The following is a 27587-nucleotide window of genomic DNA, read 5'->3' as shown; positions in this document are numbered from 1 at the left end:
ATATTTTGTAAAATTACAATGTGGAGACTCTGCAATAATTTAACAGAAGTGCTTATTTTTCACTTGAAATTTTTTTGTGGTCATTTTTAATAAGATTTTATTTTTTATCGGCAGAGAATAAAATAAAACCTGTCTTCCAATTCATTGCATTTGTGTGTGTGTGGTAGAAGTATCGGTTTTTGTACTCTGTATCGGCAAGTACTCAGATCCAAGTATCGGTATCGTATCGGTTTGAAAAAATTGGTATCATTGCATCCCTAGTTCCCTGCTGCTTTAAAAATGTTTCCTTGTGGTATGAATGGTAGTATTGTGTCGACCCACTGGAACATAAAGAAAAACATCCTTTAAAGCACAACTGAATGTTTTTTATGATTGATTTGAAATGTGAAAGTGTATCTAATGGTGTCGTGGGCTGTTTCATAGGCTTCCTCGGATTTCTTGCCAGCCACCCTATGCGTCGTGTCACTTCATCCCTCAACACTCGCACAGATGCAGTAGACAATTTAATACAATCCATTTGCTTTACTCTCTTTCAGTATTTACACATGATCATTTTACAGCAATATTATGGCATCTAAGGCATTTTTCACTTGTCAAAAAATATACAAAAATAAAGTTGCATCTGTTTCTTCCCATGTCACAACTGTCATCAGTCCATCCCTTTTGCTGTGCCTGGGAAGAGCTAGGTGATTTTCCTGTTCCGCTTCGCTCTACGTGTGGACGGAAATCTGATGAACTCGAATGGTTTACTTTGGTCCGTGTTGGGGAAGGGAGGTAATCCTGTGTGCAGCCTCTTGATGAAATGGACCTCTCTCTGATTCTCCCTCGTTCTGGAGGCTTTGATGGGCCTCCCTTTCCGGGTGAAAGCCACATACCAGCCCTCATACTTGGCATTCTGGAAGGCTGTGTAATTGTTCTCCAGTACAATCTCAGTGAAGATACAATCTTTGCTCCGGCCATTTGGCTGTGTGAGAAGACAGAAAGGTTTCTTGTGTTACACCTGGACAAAAACTGTTCTGATTCATCTATATATAAAATTATTGCTGGAACTCGTGGAATAAATGGCTTTATACAGTGTCAAAAAAACAGCTTAAAATAAGACTAACATTTGGAAGACAAAACCAAATTCTGATATAAATGAGATGCTGAGAGAACAAACAATAACCCAGAACAATAACCCTTCTTATTTCAGTTTACTCAACAGTGAGCTTCTGCTGACTCACTTATGCAAATAGCTTCTGATGTGTGTCAGGTAGAATTATTATTTTCTTTCTTCATTAATTGCAAAAACAAAACGTATTCAGCCTAAGGTGAGGGTTAGGGCTGGAACTGGTAGCCTTTATGACTTGTATTCATGTATTTCAGTTGGAATAATTGTTCTATTTGTTCCCTTATTGCCAAGATTTGGAAGAAAAATGGAAAACCAAAACATTGTATCATTGCCTAAGATTAGAGTTAGGGTTAAAGTTGTTGCTAGCTGTCTTTATGCTGCGCTAAGCTTCTGATTTAAGATCATGTTAAAACAGTTGATAGGCATCAAATTAAAAATGTAATCACTCCTTTCCCCAATGATCAAAGGAAACTAATGTGATTTAATCATTTGTTGTCATCTTCTGATCTGTTGACAACAGGTACAATCTATAATACTAGAAAAATGTAACAGAAAATGTGTGATGGTTACATTCAAGTTTGTTGCAACTTTGTACGCGGAATTCTTGAAAAGAACTGTTCTTTTTATCTTTACCTACAGACTGTGTCGCTGAACTTATTATCTCTGTACAGATATCACAGCAGCCACAATTTCAACACCTCTGAATCGTGATGAGAAATAGATTTATGACTCGTCATGTCAGCCAGATATGTGATTCCATCTTTTCCATTTCCGTGAAGGAAGTGGAGAGTTGACTTATGACCAAACACACAGGGTGTGCATGATGGGAGGGTACTTCCCCCAGTCGTTGTCAACCATGGCCAATAGGACTGAGTGATATCACTCAGTCCTGAGAGGATCCCTTTTTTCCAGTACTACATCATGTCCTGAAGTGACTGACAAGGTTTGAGAATTCAGAAACAATGGACTGGAGCTTTAGCATCTGAGCTACAGTGTATGTTTTATTGGATATGCAGTGTGTTAAAGTAAAGTCTGTATTTCCTCTGAGGAAAAGTTTTCTCATAAGTGGTTTTCCAGATATGTACGATTTTTTGTCCATCTTATAGGAAGATGGTTACGCTAACTTTACAACTTTACAATAATAGCACTGATGTGTTCTACCTGATGTGTTCATTTTCAAGATGTTCAAGGTGTTCATTTTGCCTTAACCTCTCAGTATCCACCAGCATCCACCAGATCATTGGGAACCTAGGGTTACAGTTAGGGTTAGGAGTGGGGTTTGCGTTCATATCTACCCCAAATGAAAGTTTTGGAAAAAAAAATACTGCATTGGCAAAGTGTGCTTCATTTAAAATATAAAAAATTGTAGTTTCTGAAAAGCTTCCTGTTTAGAGTGTAGCTAAAACAAAACCCAACACTAACCCTAGATGGGTTGACCTGGTGGATGTCTACTATAACACAGTTTGACTGCTTTTTTGTTTCTTTATTTCTTTTTGCTTCACAGCATTTGTCCCCTACTTTGCTCACTAACGTCAGCATAGGTGTAGTTTCTGCTACTGTGTTAACACATACCTTTCCAACAAGCTTCCCCTTCCGGTTCATACAGAGGTAGCGCCCACTTTCTGCACCTCTTATCCTAACTCGACTGCCAAAGGTGTCTGTCTCAACAAACAGGCGAGCTGCGGGAAAGACACAAGACTGTCAGGGGGCTGAAGACAAAAGGAGCCTAGGACACAGACTCACTTTTGTCTTGTGTGTGTAATAAGGCATGTACACAATGTCTTTATGGGAATCAGGTATTATTGAAAGCAGACAGTGACACTGAAATATAAAGCCCAATTTCTGCTGTATGACTTTTAGTGTCTGCAGATATAAAACCTACAGGGATAACGAGTTAATGTGCAAGCTGTTAGTATAAGAGTCTGCACTTCTTTGCTCTGAGCTGAAACTCCTCGGTGATAACAACCTGATGAAAGTCAAAACACCAACTGATTAAACAAATGTTATGTCTGGTCATTAAAGACCTAGATCTTGCAAGCTGAATATACATTCTCACTTATTATTCTGCAGTTAATCATGGCCATTACAACAGTCTTGTGTATTGGGACTACAGAAACAAAGGGCTTGTCCTAATCAGCCACTAAATTCATCAGACGATGGTTTCATGGATACAGCAGGGAGGCTGAATTAACATACAGGACTGAAAACACCTCAAAGTGGGAGGGACGGGCAGGCTGGATGTGAAACTGCTGGCTTTGCCTGAGGACATCAGCGCCCAGCAGGGGCTAAATAGCTGCGCTGTGGGGAACCACAAAACTCCAGATTGTCACTAATTCCTCGGAAGAGTCTCTTTAACAAGGCATTGTCACTGATTGCAGACTAGTGTACTGCATTCTGCCAAACTATGCAAAACCCTTAACCTCTTAACCTCCACCAAGTCATTTGTGACTTATTGGGACAGGAGTACGGTCAGTTGGCGTCTCAGTGGATTTCAACTGAATTTCTACTGAATATAGAATTTTCTCCTATTTGGAAGATCAAAATGTTAAAGCTTTAAACAGAAAAACATGTATGACACTTTATTAACATGTTCAGCTACTTTGTGGGAAATGGCCCTTTTTAGCATCATTTTGTGCCTTTTGATAAAGCAACTATTACAATATAGAAATTGTGGGATGAACAAATTTCAGAATTTTGAACTTCTTCAATTGGATTTTAGAAATTAAATTAATACTCAAAGCCTACTGATGATATCCATGATTTTTAAATATCAAATATAGTGTGAATGTAATACACATTTGAGATGTGGTAAATAAGTGTGCAATTGCTCTTTTCGAGGTTTCTGTACAGGTATAGTTACATAGTAACAAAATGTTCTATATTTATTATTATTATTATTATTATTATTATTATTTAAGGAAACATTAATAATAATATCAGTAATATTTTACATGAATATTCAGCCATAATATTAATGTAGAGAAAAGTTCATATTGTTGCAGCTCTACTCAAAATAAAAATACAATCCGGTGGTGAGAGTCTGTCAATATAAATGTGTTAAATTATAACTAAATGTATTAAACCAGTTTGTGATCATTACATATTTATCACGACACGTTTTAAATGATGCTAATTGCCCAAATGTTAACTGTACTTCATAGTTTGCGTGTTTGAACAAAAAGGTACCTTTACATTAAGAAGAAGAAGAACAAGAAAATCTTTTTCACGTAAATGTTTTTGTATTATTTTTCCGAGGGATGGGCTGCTGCAAAAAAAATTGACAACTTAATGCTTCCTCGTTAAATATCTAACGGTAGGCCTTAGTGATCGTAATCCTTGGTTATTCTTGAAGTAACTTGTTGGCTCTTACCGTACAGATTTCCATCCTCGGCGGTGGCGGTGACCCTTTTGCCGTGGATCTGGACGTGTTTCCCGCTAGTGCGACTGTAGAGCTGGTAAACTCTGACCTGTCTTCGGCTGAGCTGGTCCGTCACTGCGCCCTGCGTCCTCACATACTGGTTAAAATTAGGAGACGGGTGATTCTCCCCCTTTTTTATGCAAAGGGAAAAATAAAATACATAATGTTGTCTTTCTAATCTGGGATAAAGAAACGATAGCCAATTTTAGAAGCACCAAAATACGTCAGATTTTTTCACAAATGAATATTTTGCACACTAACATCGGCACTCATATTCAAATGTCGTTTGGATTGTAGCCTTGTATTTGTTCCTTCTTTCAACTATTCCTAATGATAACAGGTTTAAGTTTTAGTGGCTTACCTGAGCCTGACACCACAGCACGAAAAAATGAAACGATCTGCAGGAGTAACAAAAAATGAATGAGCAACAAAGAAGTGATTTGTTTGTGGCTATCATACAATCAGAGTGTGTGGGCCGCTTACATGTAAATACAGTGTTGGTTTATTCCATACATTCTCTCTCTTATTTGAACCGGTCAAGGAGCAGACTTCTTTAGTAAATCCCCGAAGGATGCGGTAAATAAATCCGAGCGTTCCCACAGTGTCGCATATGCACTCCTGACCTGTCCATCCACACCGACAAAGTCTGCAGCAGTTATTTCCTGTCACATTTATCAGAAATCTGATCCAGCTGATTGGGTAGTGAACAATTCTTCGAAACATCAAAAGCGGACGCATCCATTATAAAGCAGAAAGGCTGTAATGCTGCTCTTTACATGACGAGGATGGACGTGAGGGGATCCCCAGCTCGCTGCGCTCTGCGCTGCTTGGTTTGATTCCAGCTTTTGAAAAGCCCTCTGTGTCACTGGGACCCGGCTACTCACTGGTTAAATGGTGAAAGGCTCAAGTCCCTCCTTGAAATCTTGTGGGTGGGGACAGCAGCGGGACCAATAATTTACAGTTTGTCAGAAGTGCTAAGACAGATTTCTCGAAAGCTTTTCTTGAAACTGTAAATGCAAAATACAGTTTTCACAGCACATTAGCATCACACACAGTTTCAGTACAACGAAAAACACGTTTGCCCTGAACAAAGGTTCAGTCAGTCTGTTTATTGCAGATGTTAATTCTTTAAAAATACCCACAAGATCTATTTTTCAATTCACTGCTGTCCTGGATTAGTGATATATAAATAAAAACTGCAGTCAGTGTGTTTAAGGAATGACATCTGTGCTTTAGTTGTGTCTAACTTGTCCTTCCAGAGGGAAACACCTGGGACAGGTCGCCTGTCTGTCAGGTTTAATCTACTTTTCAACATTAATTGCAGACCTGTGTTTGAAAATGAGAAGCCTGATAGCAATTTATGGGAAATGTTTTGAGGTGTTAATGAAACTACAGCAACCCCCACAACACTTCTGCTTGTGTTACCTGGTCACACTTTGGGCTCATGTAAAACAAATCATTTAGACAAAAGGTGTGTTTTTTCTTCACATGAGCAATCAGCATCCTGAGAGAAGCTCCTGAGCTGTTCAGAACAGCCTTTTCTTAATCAGCCGAAACAGTGTAAGAAATCCGGGCAAGGCCATTTTGGATGTTGTCCTTATTGTTTTTTTTGTTCCGATTTAATGTTGAAAACCACAGTTTGTAAAAGCTCTCTGTTCAAGATAAACAACCTTTTGTTTTCCTACATAAAGTTTTATAATGTGAAAACAGGAGTGCAACTGGACACAATACCAGTGCAAGATTGTTGAAACCCAGCAGATAAACATCAGTCACCAGCTCTGCTATGTGTGAGACGGACAGCACATGAGTTTTCTGAAAAAATAGCAGTTTCTGCCTCACCTGAAGGCTCTTCCTGGAGCACTCACCTCACTTACTCAACTGCCTGCAGCCTCCACCTGTGGAAAAGCAGACCAGTCACCTCTTCCTCAGGAGTCCAAGTAAGCTACCTCACTTTCACTCACTGATTGGACTTTCCTTACAGAATCTATTTGGACTTCTCAGACTAACAGCTCTCTGTTCACCCAGAGTCACACCTCTCATGCTCATATCAGCTAAGAAGAGTCACCTCCGTCCTTGCTGCCTAAGTTCAGCCCATGTGGCCCATTAACAAAAGTGGTTTGAGGTTCAGTGGTTGAAGCACTGATCTTCCACTTAGCAGATGCCCAGTAGACATTAAAGCAATAGTCAGTGGTTTTGAGACTGCATACTGGCCACTGTGTGTATTACATTCTCTATGGACTGTTTTAACTGCATGCAATCAACACGATACACGATATTGCCAAAGGTAGTCTCTTTCCCATGTAAATCACTGAATTCAGCAGTTCCAATCATTTCCATGGCCACAGGTGTCTAAAATCAGTGACTTAGTCATGCATGCTTCTACAAACATTTGTGAAAGAACGAGTCTCTCTCAGGGGGAACAAGTCCAGTCATGAAAAGTCCTCGCTACTAAATATTCCACAGTCAACTTTTAATGACTATAACTATGTGAAAGCGACTGGTAATGACAGAAACTCAGACAAGAAGTAGTAGAGCTGAATAAAATCACTTAGTGTGGTCGGTGGAGGCTGAGGCAGAAGGTCTTCATCTTTCTGCAAAGTCAATTGCTGCAGACCTCCCCACCTCATGTGGCCTTCAGATTAGCTCAAGAGCAGCGCATGGAGAGCTGCATCCAGACCTTATATCACTGAGCACAATGCAAATCCAGGGATACAGTGGTGTAAAGCACATCTCCACTGGACTCTAGAGCGATTAATCACGCTTCTCCATCTGGCAATCTGACGGATGAGTGCGGTTGTTTTTCAGGAGTTGGGCTCAGACAGATGGAATACTTTTGGGGTGAATTAGTATCATCAGTCTGACCTCAGCTGACCTGGAAATTTCTGTCCAGGTACCCTCTCCTCCAACGAAATGGGAAACCCTGAACAAACCTTAATTCTGTGTTGCATTGTCAGGATTTAGAAATTTGATTTAGAGCAGTAAAATGTTACCTGCACGCAAAATGCTCAAAAACAATAAACAACAAGAAGAAAACAGAAAATCAAACAGAAAAGAAAAAAGACGAATGAGACAAAATGAAAGAGAAAATAAAGGAAGGTAAAAAAGAGGAGCCAGAAAAGACAAGGAAAAGAAAGATGATGGGGAGAATTACAGGGGAAATATGAGAGGTGAAAGAAGAAAAAGAACAGAAAAGGTAAGTGGAGAAAAACTAAAGAGGGGAAAAGGAATGAGAGAAAAGGTAGAGGAGAAAAAATGATCAAAGAAGATCTGAGAAGACAGCAGAGCTGGTAGATGGGCGTGTATTTTGTTAGCTGCTGGGTCCAGATGAGGTGTATTTTGTGAACAACAGTGTAACATGAAGCTTCAAGTGCCTTCACGTCTTGGCCTTCTCACGTTCTCTTGACCTCGCCACTACAATCATCCCCACCGAGGGCAATAAAGCAGTAAAATGCAGCAGTTAGGCATCTCTGACATGTTGATCTGCTTTTAACTGCTTGACAGGAGTCACTGTGACTGACTGCTGATGTCACCTTTACTGTAAGCCCATCAACTCATCCATCAGTTCTCCTCTAGTGGAACAACAATTAGTATTGTCTTAGTAAGAAAACACACACTTAGTAATGTGAGTGATGATTTAACAGCATGATGCAGCAAGTGTGTTTTTGTTTGCCCGGGCAAATAACTTGGGCCGTGCCAGCATATAATGCTGCAGCGACAGTTCCACGTCATCTATGCGATGAGAACGCTCTCTCCGATTCATCGTCAACTGTCTGAAAGAAAAAATAAACTGACAACAAAATTCTTACAAACAGCATAAATTCAGTGACTGAATGATTTGTTCATGTGATAAAACTTTGATTTCAGACAATAAGAAAACTAAGACTAGGAAAGTTATATTAGAGATTATATGGTTAGAAATAAAAAATAAATACAAATATATGTTTATTATTAACTGTGAAAGAAATATGTATAGTTCTGTGTAAGTAATCATTCTGTACATACGATAATTTTTAATCCTACAACTGTTTATAACCTGCATAGTTCATATTTCTGTATAGTTTTTTATTTCATATTTATATCCTGTTCACAGCCTGTACATACTTATACTTATAGAATATTCATAACATACTTCATACCGTGTACATTATAACATACCATAATAGACCCATTTCTGTAATATACCTACATATCTATATTATTGCTAATATATATATTGTAATATATCATGGCTAAAGCACTTCTGGATGGATGCAAACTGCATTTCGTTGCTCTGTACCTGTGCATGTGCAATGACAATAAAGTTGAATTCTATTCTATTCTTCTATTCTAAATACTTTGATCAAACTGGAAGCATCACTGCTTGCCGTGAAACTGCTGAACTGCAAACTTCTCAGAAGAAAATTCACTAGTGTGTCTGTGCAGCGTTCTCTGTTTCTCAGGGACGTCTGTGGTGAAACGAGTTTGAAATTATTATTTTTACAAAATAATTTCTATTAAAACAAACTGAAAAGAACTTGGATCGGAGCACCATCCCTACAAATTACTTTGGAAACGATGCGTGCCAAGGTCACTGGCCTACGCTATAACTTAAACATGTTTTGTGCTCCAAATCAGTGTGTTGAAATTGTGACTTAGCATCGTAAGAATACTGTAGCTATCATGGTTGTTAGGTGGAGGATATAAGATTAATGCCTGACCACTAATCTTTTCCTGAAATGCATCTTATCTTAAATCCATATACAGAGTTGGGGTAGTGAATGGTGCACTTTCATTGTATGTTCGTTTTTGGTTTTTATTATAATTTGGTTGAGTTTAGTGATAAAAATGTGGTTAGATTTCTTTTATAAAACTTCTTAAACAGGTTTAGATGTCAAAAATTGTTCTAGCCCTGATGAACAATCAATATGTACCATGAGAACAGGTTGGGCATTAGCATTGTGCTGACCATTGCGCACTTGCATTCTGTTTATGGATCCTTACTCATCCCAAATACTTTGCATATCCCAGAAACACTTTTCACAAAGATTAAACATTCATAAAGATATTCTGTCAGCAGGTCTGCAGATTGCATTACCATTGGATAAGCTGCTTTATACCAGCTCAGAATATGTTATGGCAGCGGTCTCCAACCTTTTTTGCGCCACGGACCGGTTTATGCCCGACAATATTTTCACGGACCGGCCTTTAAGGTGTTGCGGATAAATACAACAAAATAAAAGTAGTACTGGTGCCGAAAAAAAGAAGATTTATTCATAACACACGTGAAAAGACCCAGGAAAACCGAGTAAACGATAAAAACGATAACAAAATAACGCTGAAAACCGATAAAAACCCTGAAAACGATACATTTCACACCTGAGCCTCAACTCTCGCGGCCCGGTACCAAACGACTCACGGACCGGTACCGGTCCGAGGCCCGGGGGTTGGGGACCGCTGTGTTATGGAACTGATTTTAAGACTTTTGGTCCCAGTTAAATTAATGAGCTACTGGTACCACACAGGGCAGTTATAGTGCTTTAGAGCCTCAGACCTCAGTGTGTGGACAAGTCTTTATCTCCTTTTCTGACTGTGTGCCAGCTGTTCCTTTGATGTGCTCTTGATAGTGCCTGACGTTGTTTTTTACGCTGTGAATGGAGATAATTTTTCAAAACAGTTCTAGAGTGGATAAAATTTTCTTTTTAACAAGTGTGTTGAAAAATTGCATTAAAAAAAAAACTATATACATGTACGTATAGACAAAACTTAAATCAAGAAGGGGACTAGAGTATTGGCAGTCCTGGAATAACTTAGCAGGAGAAAACCAGGAAGTCTAAGTCAACAATATATTTCAATCCCATCTTTTAAGACTGTCTCTTCATTCATAGTATTTCAAAGACTCTTAAGCACCGTGCTGCAGCCACACATGATGTAAAGCTCTGAAGCTGTTCAGATGTTTTTCTAGAGCAAAGCTTTTTGTTTCAGTGTTAGTATTTCTTTTGCTCCTGACATTAGCTGACACAAACTGAACTTACTTTATAAGTCACATTAACCATTCACCTCATAGGTAGCATTCTGCAAGCTTAAGAAACACGACAAGCTAGCAGGAATTATTCTGTACGTGATGTATGATGGCTGTTGCAGGACTCCAATACAGATATCAAACACATTACTGCAGGGCAGAAGATACAGAAAGTATTTAATGCCACATGCAAAAACTCTGTATAATACACCTGCAAGGCCTTTTATAATTCTTCTTAAATTCCGTTTGTTTTATCTGATAGTTATATCTTATTATTAGTAACAGCAGACAAGTGCTGCAACAAAGGAATACTCCAAATCTGGGGTAAATAAAACATTTAATATCTTTATCTTTACCCCCAAACGGTTGATTCTGTTCATCTGGCTGTTTTCAATGAAATGTTTGGTCACTCATCCAAGTGACTTTGGTGTCAGCTGGACCTGGTGCACCTAAATGTATAATGAGGGTATGCTGGGAATGCCTAATAAAGGCCGTGGTTCATGAGATCTTCACTCTCACCAAAGCATTTCAGCAGAAGGATCGTTTTCAGCACCTCTGTTGCTGAGGCTGCTGCACGGTGGCTGCAAGGTTGTTGGTGCCTGTCGTGGGGATAACCCTGGAACCAGCTGGTGGACACCAGAGGTTGAAGCAAAAACTTGGATCTGGGGGGAGTTCAGTGAGGCTGTGGAAAAAGATGATTCTGGCAAAACCCTCAGGGAACACAGGATGGGAAAGTGTTTTACTGACACAGAGTACAGTGTGGATAAAGTGCTGCTGATTTCAACCGAGGACTGAGGGCGGTGGAAGGAACACTTCAAGGACCTCCTTAATCCCACTGACACGTCTTCCATAGAGGAGGCAGAGTGTGTGGACGAGGGGGGCGACTCAGGTTCTCACCTTCAAGAAGGGAGACTTGAGAATGTGCTCCAAGTATAGGAAATCACGCTCCTCAGCCTCACCATGAAAGTCCATGCCAGAGTCCGTTGGTTTTTCGAATCTCAGATACAGTAGGAACAATTTGTGTTTCACTCTGGTCGCAGGACACATATTTGAGGGTTCATGTGAGCTTATTCAACCAGTCTAAATGTATTTTGTAGACTCGGTGAAGGCATTTGAACGTGTCCCTTGGAGTTTTCTGTGGGAGGTGCATCAAGGGAGTGATGGAGCGCCAAGGGTACAATTTTTCACAGCCTCCTGGGCACCTCTTGGGTGAGGTGTTCCTTGCAAATCCCATCAGGAGGAGACCCCGGGGCAAACCCTGGAGAGATTATATATCTCGACTGGTCTGAGAAGCCAAACCCTGCCATTAGTGTTGTTCCCCTCGACAAGCTGGGTGAGATGGGTGAGGAGAGGGAGTTCTGGGCTTTTCGGCTTATATGAAAAAGAAAGAGAAAACTGATGAATGGATGCATCTTTAAATCCAGCACTATATTGTACACTTTACTGGACTATCGATTTGGCAGCTGTTTAACTGAAAGTTAGTTTGGATGTTTCTGTGACTTTTATAATGTATGATTTGTACTCACTTTAACCCCCATTTGTACTGTTTTGCTGAACACACTGCTCAGGGGTGCTTCCCCCTTCAAACCCCCCCATTTTTATGAAAAAAGCAAATTGAACATGTTTGTCCTCCCTGGTTTTCCCTCCCTCTCACCTGTCAGCGTGCATGTGGTCTCTTTATCTATTTCATAGGCAGGGTTCCTCGAGGGTTTTATAATATGAGGCTTGTTCAACATAGGTAACTTTCTGTTATCTGAATCCACTTATTTATCAGGATAAACGCCACACTATCAGCTCATTAAGTTAACCCTGAGTTCACCCTGCACATTCACATTAAAGGGAGACTCTAACCGATCTCTACATGGATCATACAACTTTTCTTTCACAGAAAATGATGCTTATTAGTGCTGCCTACCCCAGAGATGTTATCAAACGGTGATTAAACATCTGCAAAGGACATAAAAATACAACAGTTCTAGAACTAGAACTCAAGAGAACACAATTAATGCTGCAGAAAATGATTAATCTGGTGATTTAGCGCTCAGAGCAGTAAAATAAACATTTTAACTCCAGTTAATTATTTTACCATGATGGCCACACATTAAAGCTTACCAACCTAATAAAGGAGAAATTAGTTCAGTTTATTAATTATTATTATTATTATTATTAATTTGACTGATTGATTCTTAGTATGTGCTCTGCTATTTATTAGCTGCCATGCACAGTTAATTTGTGAAAAAAATGTACATTATGTGAGCAGCAGCCTTTTCAACTGCACCATATTTGCATAAAAGTCAATAATATTTGTTTAGGAAATTTAATGACATATAGATACAAATAACAGCATCGTGTCGCCTGCAAGTTTTGGTTTCATCAGACTTTTTTTCTTTTGCAAACTCCCACACAACTCGGGCCTTTCTCAGGGCTACTGTAGCTCCAGTGACAAACCAAAGGGGAGCTGGTGGTCTCCAAACAGCTCTGACCACATCGTAAAAATCTCAGCCATAAAGAGCAACTGGCAACTCTTTCTGACCCTGCAAAAATAGAGGCAAAGGTTCAGAAAGTGGGTGGTCCCCTTATGAATGATCAAAAGAAGAGAAAAATTTAAAAAGAAAAGAATGGAGGATTCACTTGGGCGAGCAGTGGGGGTCTTCTTGTCCTTCACAATCAGATCAATCTTCACTGCTCCCAGTCAACTGATTCTGCATCCGAGGAATGTTCTATTCAGAATGTGTGTCATTAGTTTTTATTTTGATGACGGCTCACAGGCACAGAGAGATGAAAATGTACAACTTCGTGCTTATTACAAAGGCTGCTGACCCTTAGGTATTGCCCTGCCATTTGGAAGCCGACCATTTGAGCTTGCCAAATTTGACACAGCTGACGCAGGCAATAAATTTGAACTAGTTTCCCCACCCCCTATATCTATAATGAGTATTCCTCTTCAAGGTCTTTGTACACACACGTATTCAAGCAATCATAATGGAAATCCTAATGTGATAATCATGGGATAAAAGTTCATAAAGAACAATGCCAGCACTGCAGAATTATGAATCTGCACATGTGAAAACAACGTTTAAAATGCAGCATCTGCAAGTCAGGATAAGGTGTGTGAATAACTAAAGCGGATATGTAAGAGGTAATGGGTGACAGACAACATTGTTAAAGTGACCAGACTGTGCAAATCCCTCCCAGTCCTGCAGCGCTCCGATGTCTGACAGGTGAAACCCAAGTTGCTGATCCGTGATTAACACTTGCCGGTTGCAGACAGGCTCTGCCTGCAGATGAAGCAGTCAGAGAACTTCAAAACTAATAAAGTGACTCACACAACTGCGATTCTCAGGGCAACAGACACTGAGAGTATGGGAGGGTGAGGGGTTACAAGGGGTGGTGCTAATGAAAATAGCTGGACGCTGCCCAGCTACGCAGAGTCCGCGGTGTCAAACAGGGCTCAGCATCTGTGTTATTTTTAAGGAGCTAAACATCACTGAGCAATCAACATGCTCAAGGCGCATATCTAACAGGGTTAGATGCAAGGTCATACCCAAGCCGGATCGCTTTCTGAAGACAGACGCTGTCGCTAATAGCAGTGACACACGTGCTGTTGCTTTGAAGCAGTAACTGAAGAGAGGGCTCGAGAAATTCATTGTTGCCTTTTAATTGATGGTATTGTCTTTCTGTTGTGTAGTTTAAGAACTAACTGATATATAGACCAGAGCACAGATCCACAGGTGGGACTCTCACAGCTGCTTCTAAAATCTTAACCAAGACTAAATAAGTAAAAAACAATTAGCCAGAGCCTTTCAGTTCTAGAGAATCTCTTCATACTACTCAAATCTCTTTTAAAGCCTCATACAAAAAACATTACTCTTTCTTCTATCTTTTAAGTATAATTTTGATCCTATTTATCTGTATTTTAAAATTTTATTGATCTTTTATTATCAAAATGTACCTATACAAAGCCCTCAGCTGGTCGAGGAATCCTGACTTCTACAATTATCAATTTAAATCTCATATTTAAAAAAACTCTGCAGATATCTTTTTATGAAATTAAAAAACTGTCACTTGTCAATTTCATGTTCACGTGTACAAACAGGATTTGTAATTACTGGGTTGCATACATCTGCCGGCCACCATACTGCATCTGACAAAACACTGAACACTTGGGATTTCTGGGCTGACTGAATCGTATCTTATCAGCTTACTCCACAATCAGGGTGGTGACCGTTGGTTCATGTTCACGGCGGATGCTTTATTGCCAAGCGGAAGAGGCTCTAGTGTTACAATGTTTCAAATCGTTCACATTTGTTAAAGTGCTTTTCACTCACTGTGAAAAAAGACTTTTGGCACAACTTATGGTTTTAGTCACCACTGATAATGAGCAGTGTTACTCTTTTAATGACTCAATGGAAGAAATAAATGTCGGCTTCTCATTTGGAATAGTCTTCATCCACAAGCAATTTCCACTCATTCTTTTTCTTCCTTTTATAATCAAAGTCAAGCCTTATTTTTTTACAGTTCATTTATCCAGAATGCATTGCACACACAATGTAATGGTAGCACAAGTTATGGGGAAAAAATCTATATTAAACAAACTGACGTTCAAAACAAATGAATAATTTATTTTTGTAGTTTGTAATGATGTGCTTTAGCAGGGAAAGGCATTGTATTATATAGCACATTATGGTCAACAAACTGGAAATATAGCAGTTCCTTTCACTGACTGTGTTTACAGACAATTAATATTTTTATTTACAACTTTTATATGGACGGTTTTGGAAAAGAAAAAGCCGGCTACATGAACTGAAGACCAAAAAACTACATTAAATCATCACAGTGTTTGTGGTGAAATAACTGGCTCTCTTTAAACAAATGATATTGCCAATATTTAAAAGGTTTAGGTGAGTTTCTTTTAATTTATTATGGAACAATTCAAGTCAAAGTTGTAAATGTAAATGTTAGACAAAAACAATCACTAAATTAGTGAAGTGAAGCAACAGTATAAAGAGCTGTCATTTCAGCATGTAGCTCATTTTCATTTTAACATTTGATAACCTCACAAAATTACTGAATCCGACCAGAGAGGGAAAAAAGCATGCAAACAATGTGACCTCTGAACACCAGCTCAGGGAAACTGGACATTTATTAGAAATTAGTTATGGATGGAGAAACATGTGACCTCTTGCTCCCGGAGGACACATCAGGCCATTCTATTTGGCTGGTTTGGGATTTCAAGGACTAATTGATGGCCATTTTCAAGATTTATTCTGTCATCAGTTGACGGCAAAGCTACAGACATATGCCGCGGATGTCACTGGGCCTCGCAGTCAAAATATCCCCCCCCCCCCAACACACACACACACACACACACACACACACACACACGCACACACCCACACACACACACACACACACATGCACACACACACACACACACTAGCCCCGAGGAATTCTTCAGAGTAATCCTTTTGAGTCAAAGACTGAGGTGTTCTTCAGTTCACAGAAGAAGCCAACAAAAACATTTGTAATCAAAGACAGAGAATCAACTTTATATATATATTTGTGTGTATATAAATCAATTTAACAAACAGGTTTTATAGGTGTAGGCTAATGGCATTTTCTTCCCCTCCTCGTCTTTTCTGGGGGGTGGGGGTTTCACTAGTTCACTGGTACCATGAGATCATATCTGGACTCCACAGAGCATACACAGCCTCTCCTCTAGGATGGTGCATCAATATGTGCCAATGGCAGAAAATTAGCTCTGTCTTCCAGCACAGTCTCAAGAGCATCGAGCAGATTCCAGGAGATAAACAGTTATTCTTGGAGAGCTGGACAGGGCTGTAGAAGTTCCTTAACGTATCAGCAGGACCCAGTGAGGATGGGTACTGCTGTTTAGGGTCCTTTGCATTAGGAAAAACTGGATAAGCACCGCCAGAACCCTACAAAATGACCTCTAGCAGACCACTGGTGTAAATGTCTCTGGCCAAACGAACAGAAATTGACTTGATGAGGGTGAGGCCTGACATCCTCTAGTGGGCCCTGTGCTCATTGCCTGGCACCTTGCAGCCTGAGTGGCATCTGCCATAGAATACAACATTTTGAGGTCCACCAGTGGGAACCTTTGCTTTTCACAAACTCAATTCAATTCAATTCAATTCAATTTTATTTATATAGCGCCAAATCACAACAAAAGTCGCCTCAAGGCGCTTCATAGATACAGAGAAAAACCCAACAATCATATGAGCCCCTATGAGCAGCACTTTGGCGACAGTGGGAAGGAAAAACTCCCTTTTAACAGGAAGAAACCTCCAACAGAACCAGGCTCAGGGAGGGGCGGGGCCATCTGCTGTGATTGGTTGGGGTGAGTAGGTTTACCCTGAGCACGTGTCACAGATCTCAAAGGGTCTATTTAAGCCATGGAGAACATCATGCTACCAATGTTCAGCATGAGCACTGTGGGTTGGGTCTGGATACAAGGCCAGCTGAGATCTTCACTCTTTGCTAGGTGCTTTCCTTTACCTGCCCTTGCTCTGTTGTGTTCCCTCCTAGTTTATTCTGATACATATGCTTTGGTTGTATTCAAGCGTTGCTATGACAACAACCACGCCCATTAGGTAGTACTGGATTGTAATGGAAAATCAGTCAATCCTAGTCAAGTCGTGGCGATCCATGACGAGTCAGTCTGAGTAGGTACTAATGGAAAAGATGCTTATGCTGCATGGACCCCTGTGCTGTAAACACCTGTGTTATACTTACTCGTATCCAGACAATATTATTTTCTTATGTCAGTGAAAGAGTTAACCTTGCATTGACCTCCTGGGTCTTGCCTTTGAGTCCACTTGTTCTTGTGGTTATGACGTCACAAGGCCAAAACCCAGGAAACATGATACTGGCTCAAATCAGGCAGAAGTGGATTATATATGGGCCAGATGTCAGTTGAGTCATGACATTCTGGGTCACATCAGAAAACATCACTGGTCCAAGTATGCTGCCTACATCAAAACAAAGTCTGCTACCTGTATTACAATATGTTTTAATTATACGGCCTTTTTAATCACACACAATTTAAAATCATTTCTATAATGTAAAAAAATATCAATAATTAGAGTAGTTCAGTTATTCATTATTATAATTGTTATTATTTGGAACTTATAGGCCAAAGATATATGATTGCATGAGTGTTCCTAGGATACAAACTGTATGAAATATGTGGAGGAAAACATGTAGTTCCCATCTGTGCTCAGTTCTCCTCCTACCAGCAGCTCGGTCATTCTAGTGTGGTGAGAATGTGAGACCCTGGGCCCCAGTGCCAGTTGGTATGCTGCCGTGGAAGAGCTTTATGTAGAGCTGCAGCAGCTGTCTGCTCTCTCCCTCCTTCTCTGATCTCTGCTGTGCAGTTCACACCTGATCAACGACTGCACTTCACACAGGAATTTTCCATTTTCTATTTTCTGTCACCCTATGAAGCCCATCCCCTCCCCCAACCCCATCGAACAACAGCCACCAGACCAATGGCAAGACAAGTACCCTTCCAAATTGGCGGCTGGTGACAGCAACACCCATACTAGCCACTGACACAATAGCACGCCTGGTATTTCCATCCAGCTTCCATGACTCTGTCGCTGCCTGTCACTGATGAAAGAAAAGCAGCTAAAGGATACTGTTAAAGGTGCTATGTTTAGGCATTTATCATAACTACATTATTGTCAAATTCATTCTGGAAATTAGGATACTTAGCTTAAACGAATAGGCACATCTTAAAGGATATTGTTATGTGCTTTGGGCCTATACCCCACAAAGAAGTGGACATTATGATTTTATCTGTTGGCATGAGCATCAGGACATCACAGACTTCAGAGTCTGTGGTTGACCCAGTTTGTGAGGCAAAATAAACAAACCCTTATGAAGGAGACATCTAACCATAAAAGTGTAATCTTCACAATGAAACCACAAAACACTACGCTAGAGTAAATCACAGTTAACCATCATCATTGCCTAAGAAGAACAGCGAGCTGCCCATACCTGAGGCCTTAGAAACTGGCATGCAAAGACTCACAGCCTTGGCCAGCCACTTACAGAGGTATACCAGAGACCTAGAAAAGCAGGAAAATAAACCATCTAAGGCAGGGGTCTTGAACTCCAGGCCTCGAGGGCCGGTGTCCTGCAGATTTTAGATCTCACCCTGGGTCAAAACACCTGATTCAAATGATTAGTTTATTACCAGGCCTCTGGAGAACTTCAAGACATGTTGAGGAGGTAATTTAGCCATTTAAATCAGCTGTGTTGGATCAAGGACACATCTAAAACCTGCAGGACACCGGCCCTCGAGACCTGGAGTTCGAACCCCTGATCTAAGGTGTACTCTCAAGGGCAGGGGAACAGCCCCACCAAGGCTGAAGATGAAGCAATATTAGAAGAGCACATGGGAGAAGGACGCAACACATAACAATTCTCAGTGGCTAGTGGAGCTACGTGCAGACCATATAAGGAGCCGAATCCAGTAGGCATCACAGTGACAGATATCCAAGAAAGAGTCTCCAATATGAAGAGTTGGACAGCACCAGGCCCTGACATGATTCACACCGACTGGCCAAAGAAGCTGACTGCACTCCATGAACGTCTGGCAGCATAAATGCACGAGACACACCTGGAAAGGCTAACTTTAGGTTGAGCAGTCCAGATACCCAAGGATCCCCAGAATAGACTCAGCCAATAACCTGCTTCAGTACTCTATAGAAGCTCCTGTCAGGCATTATAATGGCTAAGATAACCATACATGAGTGGGGTATAGAAAGGAATTGGTGGAAACACCAAAAATCGCTTGAGACTGCAAGACCAGACTGACGAATTTGTGCACTGCCTTGAAAGACTACAACAAATCCTTTGACTCAGTGCCTTCCACATGGATCTTGGAATGTCTAGAACTGTACAAGATCAACAGGACCCTAAGAGCCTTCATCAGGAATTAAATGAAGATGTAGCAAACAACACTAGAGATGCTGAGATGCTCTGTCCCTACAGTTGTTCTGCTGGTCATACTGATTGGGAGGTTGGTGGTTCAATCCCTGCATCCCCCAGTCTGCATGCCAAATATCCTTGGACAAGATACTAACGCCAGGTTATTCTCCAATACATCCACCAGAGTATGAATGTGTGTGAATGTTAGCTAGAAAGCACTTAACAAGCATAGGAGAAAGTGCTTGTGTGAATGGTGCTTTGAGTGCTCCAGGAGAGAATAAAAGCACTGTATTCGAATCAGTCCATTTATCATTTGCACCTCAGCCATAAAATTAACAAGACTGGTTACGAAGATCCATACCAGGGAGGTGACTGCTTCTGAGGAGTTTCTGTCTGAGGCGTCCGTGTATTTACTTTAAAAAGTAAACGCACCGAGACCAGATAACATCCCAGGTGCTCTCAAAGCATGCGTTAAAACACAGGGAGATGTCTTCAACCTCTGTGTTTTTTTCTGTAGTCCCCTGATGCTTTAAGAGGACTGCCACCATCCCTGTCCCGAAGACACCTAATAAAGCTGTCTCAATGACTATCACCCACTAGGATTCACTTCCACTGTTATGAAGTGCTTTGAGCATATAGTCAGGACTCAGATCACATCTTCACTTCCTGCTACACTTAATCTTTTCAGTTTGCCTACAGACTAAACAGATTCACAGATGATGCAACAATGCTAGCTCTGCACGCTGTCGTTTCCCACCTGAACCATAAGTTTATTGACTAAAGCTCCCCTTTCAGCACCATAGTTGTCAGGATCCTGGGTCTCCTGACGCAGCGTTTTTAGTTCTTTGTGATTTTTGTATTTTGTACTCGTGTGATTTATTCTATGGTTTCTAGTTTTGATTCATTGCCCTTCATGTTTCCCTGTGCCTCCTCTGTTCTGTGTAAGTCTGTGTTTCTTGGTCTGTGTCTTTGCATGTTTTGAGTTTCTTGTGTTTTCTGTCACTCTGTATAAGGATCGACAGACCACGGGACTTTTGCGAATTGCTTTGTGGGTACGAGCAGTGTTGGTCAAGTTACTTGAAAAAAGTAATCAGTAACTAATTACTGATTACTTCCCCCAAAAAGTAATCCCGTTACTTTACTGATTACTTATTTTCAAAAGTAATTAATTACTTAGTTACTTTTTAAAAACAATTTACAACCTGAATAGGTGATAAAGTGATAGATCTTTCAGCCCAATTCTACTTTTTCTGCATAATCCATCATACAAAATGTAATCAAATGGAAAAGTCTCTTTTTAAAACTTGTTTTATTAGTTTTAATCTTTTAACTTTATGCATCAAGCAAAAATTTAATTATCTGCAACATTCACTGACTGGAAGAATTTTGTTTAACATTTAAACCTATTTTCTGCACATTCCAGCACATAAAATAAAATATTTTTTGTGTTTACACTCAGTCTTTCAAATAGATGCAAGTAAAACACAGCAGAAAATAAATAAAGTCAAAGACTAGCGGTCCTGTTGCTCTATTTTCACCTGTAAAGCAGGAGTGGGGTAGGCGGAGGGTTACCCTGGTGCAGGTGTGCAGCGGTCAGTGGAAGAATCCGCGAGTTTCTCTGTGAGTTTCCCATTACGTCGTAGCTACTCGGTGCTTGTTTGGAAGTTTAGGGGTTTTTCGCTGTAAAAAGCAGTTTTCTTCTCACGCACAACGGACACTAATGTTTTTGTCACTTTTTATGGAATCAAACTCAAAGTAAGGTCAGTACTTCCACGCTTTAAACGCTGCACGCTCATACTCTCTCTGCACTCGATATATGATCCATTGTTGATCTGCACACAGCTGTTGTCACGAACGTCGCACTCGCTTACGTCACTGTCATGAGACATTCTCGCAAAAAAATCACGGTTTTAGTAACGCAGTAACGCAGCGTTCCTACGGGAAAGTAACGGTAATCTAATTACCGTTTTTGCAATAGTAATCCCTTACTTTACTCGTTACTTGAAAAAAGTAATTGGATTACAGTAACGCGTTACTGCCCATCTCTGGGTACGAGTGGCAACAAAATCAAAACACTGCATCAAGCGCTAGTATTTCCAGCACCGGTAATCATTAATTCTGCGGTTTTAATCCCTACTTGCATTTTATTTGCTTCAAAATCAGTTCTGTACAAAACGACGGAGAACACAGCAGGTGGAAATAAAATGAGTGTTTCGTAATTCATTCAATTTATTGTCTTTATTTATAACTGACATTATTGTTTCATTCTATTAGAGAATCTGACAGGAAAGAGTCAAAATTGTAAAAAAATCCATCAGCTTTATTAGCTGTTTCAGTGAAAAACAAATCAACAATGCAAAAAAAAAAAAAACATATCAAAACAACATACTGAAACAGTTATTCATCACTTGATTGCTTCAATACAACACTTGGGCACATATATGCGGACGTTTTGTGGCTGTTTTGATCTCGCTCTCTCTCTTAACCAATCAAATCTGGTTGTGGTAGCAGCTTTACACTCGGTCTGACCCAGGCTGATAGAGGGGCCCAGTCTGGATCACATTCCTGCATTTTGTAGGCTGGTTTTCCTACAAAACACAACAAACATTAGCTCGCAAAGCCACAGTGAACAAAGCAGCAAAGCGCAACGAATTCAATTCAAATCTATATAAAGTTTATTTGTAACCTACATCAACAATTATGATAAATTACGTAATAACTACAACAGAAGACTGACCTTTGTGGAAATGTTTGGAGCAGACTAACCTGTGAGCTGGAGTTTTCTGAAACGTTATATTTGGTCTTCAAATGGCTGCAATCCAGGCCATCCGTCGCCTCTTTGTTACTTCGGAAATGTGGCTTAAACAATTTCTCTTCAACGACGTAATCTGATAACAACTGATCTCTTTACCCGCTGGCTTCCCATGGCTGTCATGCGACCGGCTGTTGCAGTTAATAATACAACAGCTTCTTGACATTTTTTGTGTTTCTTTTTATCGCTGTGTGACTGATTTCTTGTGAAAGCCTGCGTGCGCTAGTACCTCTTGCCACTCGTTCCCAGAATCCTTTGCGGTTTTACCCCTGAATGACGTCACATTTTCAATCTCTATTGTGAATTATGTTCTCATGGTTGGTCTTTTGTTTCTCCCTCGAGTCTAGTTTCTTGGGTCCATGCTTAGTATTTCCCTCTGTGTGTTTTGGTTCTTGAGTCCTCTGCTTTATGGTTTATGTCTCTGTGTTTCTTAGTTGCTGTCTCCACCGTGTCAAGTTCGCGTCTCTGTGTTATACTTCCTGTTTTACTTTGAAGGTCTGTGTCTTATGTGAATGTGTCCTGCTTTGCTTCCTTGTCTCGTCAGTTCTGATTTCTCCCAGCTGTGCCCTCCTTCTGTGTCTCATTCCCCTCGTTACTTCCCAGTGTATTTTAACCCTGTGTGGATCTTCCTGTGTCTCCCTGTGAGTTTAGTTTGTGATGGTCCAGTTTAGTTTAGTTTAGTTTAGTTTGTGATGGTCCAGTTTAGTTTAGTTTAGTTTAGTTTAGTTTAGTTTAGTTTAGTTTAGTTTGCTTTTGTATGCTTTTCCCTGCCAGCAAATTAAGCTGAGTTCCTTGTGTTTAAACCTCCTGCCTGCCACACAGCGCTTCCTGACAATAATTCCATTCAGGCTTATCACCAAGCTTTGAAATCAGCTGATCAGTGTCTTCTTATGCAACTGGATCCTGGACTTTCTGACGGACAGACCACAGGTGTCTCACCCCAACCGGTCGCAGCAGATGGCCGCCCCTCCCTGAGCCTGGTTCTGCCGGAGGTTTCTTCCTGTTAAAAGGGAGTTTTTCCTTCCCACTGTCGCCAAAGTGCTGCTCATAGGGGGTCATATGATTGTTGGGCTTTTCTCTGTATCTATGAAGCGCCTTGAGGCGACATTTGTTGTGATTTGGCGCTATATAAATAAAATTGAATTGAATTGAATTGTCACGTCATCTACACTGACGCTCCACACTGGTGTCCCTCTGGGATGTGTGCTCAGCCCTCCTATTGTACACCCTGTTCAGCTACGACTGTGAGGCCACACACAGCTCCAAGACCATTGTTACGTTTGCAGACGAACCCAGCATCATTAATTGCATTTTGAATGGAGAGGCGTCTGCTTACAGAGCAGAGGGGAGAGCCCTGGTGTTGGGACAACCTGCTGATCAAAATCACCAAGACCAAGGAGCTCATTGTGGAGTACAGGAGACTGCAGGGTGGAGGGCACACCCCTGCTGACGTCGAGGGGACAGAGGTGGAGATGTTTCAGGTTTCCACAAATTAACATCAGTGAGGATAAGAGCTGGTCACAACACGTGGACGTGATCACAAAAGCAGTGAAACAGTGTCTCTTTTCTCTGAGGATGTTTGGCATCTCTCAACTTCTATCGATGCATCATTGAGATTATTCTGTCTGTGTCATGACCTGGTAGGGCAGCTGTAACATTCTCGACCTCAGCTCTATGGAGGAAGGTCAAATCAGCACAACGTATCACAAAGTCTACACTGCCAGCCATTCAGAACCTCTACAGACGGCACTGTATGAGATTGGCCCTCCAGATGCTCTCTGATCCCAGCAATACACTCTTAACGCTTCTGCTTGATGGCAGCAGGTATGAGAGCATCCACACCCACGCCAGCAGATTCAGGGACAGTTTCTACCCACGAGCCATAAGGGTACTGAACTGCTGAAATATCTGACAGCTTATTTTGCTGTATCGCTGTACATGTGTATACAATTACCTCTGCACAACAGCCACTACAGTATTTTGTCATAATCTGTATTTATTTATTCAACGCTGCTGCTGCTGCTGCTGCTGCTGCTAGACAAGCCTCTGGAAAGACCTCATTAAATAAAGTTTTATTTATACAGCACCTTTCTAGACAGAGTCACAAAGGGCTGCACATAATAACAAATAATAAAAGGTAAAACAGACAATATAAAACAGGCAAAAATTAATCAAAAGCAGTTTTTAAAAGGTGAGTTTTGAGTTGGTTTTTTTACAAACTACTGAGTCCACAGTTCTTAAGGTTTGGGGAAGAGAGTTCCACAACCTCGGGGCCACAGTGGCAAAGGCTCTATCACCCTTAGTCTGTTTTATAGCAAGTAAGCCCTGATCAGATGACCTCAGGGACCTGCTAGGGACATAAGGCTGTAGCAGATCGGAGATGTAGGCTGGTGCCAGTCCGTGCAAGGCTCTAAATGTCAAGACCAGGATCTTAAAATGGACTCTAAATTCAACAGGAAGCCAGAGTAGCTGAGATAGCAATGGTGTCACATGTGAATACTTAGAGGATTTTGTCAAAGCCTCGCTGCAGCGTTTTGCACAACCTGCAGATGATCCAGAGAACCTTTGCTTAGACACATAAACAGTGAGTTACAATAGTCCAAGCGTGAGGAAATACCTCATTATGTCTTCTACCCTCCTATCCAAGGCATCATAGAGCCTACAGATTTATTTTTAGCTAAAATAAGGTTTGTTTTTTGTTTCTTTAGTTCATCACCATGTCTGCAGTTGGGTCCTCTATACTGTAACAGAATGACACACTGTTCCCTGACTGTAGCCTCCATGAGGTCTGTCATCAACCTTTGTTAATCTCTCCTCACATCTGGCTTCTACAGGCTGTATTTTACCCTCAATGACAACTTCAGCACGGAGAGGGTACGATGCAAAAACTAATGAAGAGAAACACAGGACTTAAATACACAAGCAGGACAACGAGAGGATGGGAACAGCAACACAGCTGGGACGAATCAGACCGAACAAGACAAGAGAAGCAAAATCAGACACACTGCACACAGGACAGAGACTATCAAAATAAAACAGGAAACACGACAGCACAGAGGCTTGGACTTGACACTGAACAGAGGGAACTTGGAGCACAGAGATGGGAGTAACTGTGAAATGAGACACGACTGACTGGGGAACAAGAAAATAAACATGAAGACAGAACTAAACCTACACTAAACATGAGGGGCAAAGGAGCAAAACCCAAGAACTAGAAACAAAGAAGAACCAGAGAGCCAGAAATACAGAACCATAAACCAAGATTAATAAAAACACAACACACTGCGTCACCAACCCAGGACCACAACAGCTTAAGTATGAATATTTGAGTAGAAGTAGAGTAAAAGTAAAAAGAATTCAGAAAAATCAAAACTCAATTAAAAAACAGCTCCCTGCAAACTTTACTTCGATACAGTAACAAAGTATTGGTATTTCCAGCCTCATGAAACAAATGTCTAGGACTTTCTTTGTTTACATTTTTATTATCTTTCTGTCTATATTGTCAACAATAGAAATATCGATGCATTTTCCTTAAGCTGTAATTCTTTATGACTTGATTGCCCTAAAACTCTCAGTCCCAACAGCCTTTGTCAAGGTTCACTGTGTGGCAGGCTGAGAGAGGAGCCAAATGCAGGACACTGACATGAACTAGGAATGAGCGATAAGGGAAAAAAGAGCACACAGCGTGAAGGAAAAGACAGGGAGACGTAACAAAAACAAAGGAAACTGAGGACTTAACAGACATGAGGTAATTAGGGAGATGGTACATAGCTGGGGAAAACAAGGCACAGGTGAACTAGGTCAGACTAAAAACAGAGGAAGCAAAACTAAACATAACACACACAACACAAGGGGCTTTCAAAATAAAACAGGAAGTAACTAGCATGCTGGGCCACAGTCCGAGGACCAGAGGCTACAGCTATCAGCCTTCTCTCCTGTTAAGAATCAGTATTAATGAGTAATTAATACTGATTTAAACTGCAATTAATTGTGCCACATTTATTATAAAATAGTTATTATTATACATTTTTTTTAGTTTTACAATAACTGTTTAGGAATTGCAGCAGCTTTTATACATGGTCGCCCAATTTCAAGAAGTTAATCAATTAACTGGCAAACAGTTTCATGTCATAGCTGAACAACATGTGTGAATGACGATGAAACTGTTTTACCAAGCTAGGTTAGGTTAGGTAACGTACCATAACAGCAACACTGGTGTTTATTGATGATGTAATTGCCGACTGAGGTAGCAGAGTTAACACTAAAGAATAAAGGCTTATACTCTCTGACACTGATCGAGCAATGCTTCACAGTGCAAATGACCAAATGAGTGCAAAACAAAAAAAGTTAATAAAAGAGTTTGTTTCTTACTGCAAAGAGATGGATTATTTTTCCAAGGTCAATTCAGTCACCTGTCAACTCAAAAGCACGCTCGTCAGCTAATGAATGCAAAACTAAATAGAGTTTAGTATCTGGTAGAGTATCTCAAGGGAACATATGATGGCGTCCATAGGTTCTAGACTTCAAGTAGTCATTGACTGCAAAGGATTTTCATCCAAGTATTAAATATCATCGTTATCATTAAAATTATGTTAATTTCTCCAGTTAATTTTGTACCTCTAAGGCACTAAAAAACAGCTGTTAATGCAAAAGTTTAATAAGCCCCTTGAGTTAAAGCTGAAAGTCTGCACTCCAATCATATATTTATTGTTTGATTTCAAATTTAGTGTGGCGTAGAGAATTAAACTGTACAACACATTATTGACGCATTTGTTTATAGCTTGTACATTAAGACATATTTACGCTGAAGAAAGTGAGAAAGTCTTAAGTTATTTTTTATATCTTTTTCTGCTTTTGCAGAAGAACCTGCAGGTCTGACAGAATTAAAAAGGAGAGAGATCATAATATTTAACGTCAGGGTAAACCCATCTAAACTATGCTCAGTGAAATGTCTAAAATGCTCAGCAAACTAGCTTAGTAACACCAGTGAGTATCAATAAGTATGTCATTATGCAGGAGGGGATAAGGTCAGGTGGTCTTGGAGGGATCTCTCTAAGAGAACAGCACTTAAACACTTCAAAAAAAACCACACAAGTGTGTCTCTTTTTCTTCTCCTGGATCAAGCCCTAAGCAAGTCCCTACAGGATCTATCAGTGTGGCTGCAATTGTGAGTGTTAACCTCCCATATCAGCTATTAATTGTCTCCATTAAGCCCTAACTGAGTGGCATTACTGCAATCAGAAGCTGGATCTCACTCGCTGATGGCCAAGTGGTCTTATTCAAAGGGTGC

At 40.5% G+C, this 27587-nt stretch overlaps 1 protein-coding gene across 2 annotated transcripts; it reads right to left on the bottom strand.

Moving 5' to 3' along the window:
- Window positions 1–271: 271 nt before the first annotated feature.
- Window positions 272–5377, bottom strand: fgf17 (fibroblast growth factor 17). 2 transcript variants are annotated; one of them, XM_085179597.1, is made up of 5 exons: window positions 5013–5377; window positions 4891–4927; window positions 4482–4659; window positions 2684–2790; window positions 272–964 (listed from the first exon to the last, which is right to left on the bottom strand). In XM_085179597.1, exons 1-5 carry the CDS (start codon window positions 5042–5044, stop codon window positions 683–685), a joined length of 636 nt encoding a protein of 211 aa, XP_085035723.1. In that variant the 5' UTR covers window positions 5045–5377; the 3' UTR covers window positions 272–682. The 2 variants fall into 2 exon arrangements, with proteins under 2 accessions (XP_085035723.1, XP_085035722.1); XM_085179596.1 differs by having other exon boundaries at window positions 4891–5377.
- Between the last annotated feature and the right edge of the window lie 22210 nt (window positions 5378–27587).

The sequence above is a fragment of the Neolamprologus multifasciatus genome, chromosome 12 (assembly GCF_963576455.1).
Source record: "Neolamprologus multifasciatus chromosome 12, fNeoMul1.2, whole genome shotgun sequence".
In the NCBI taxonomy this organism is placed as follows: domain Eukaryota; kingdom Metazoa; phylum Chordata; class Actinopteri; order Cichliformes; family Cichlidae; genus Neolamprologus; species Neolamprologus multifasciatus.
This window is presented reverse-complemented; position numbering and strand designations above follow the sequence as displayed.

Coding starts and splice junctions, on each gene's coding strand:
- fgf17 (XM_085179596.1), bottom strand. CDS start 4,986: ATGATAGCCACAAACAAATCACTTCTTTGTTGCTCATTCATTTTTTGT. Junction 2,791..4,481: donor CGAGGATGGAAATCTGTACG/GTAAGAGCCAAC, acceptor TCTTTCCCGCAG/CTCGCCTGTTTGTTGAGACA. Junction 965..2,683: donor AGGGGAAGCTTGTTGGAAAG/GTATGTGTTAAC, acceptor CTTCTCACACAG/CCAAATGGCCGGAGCAAAGA.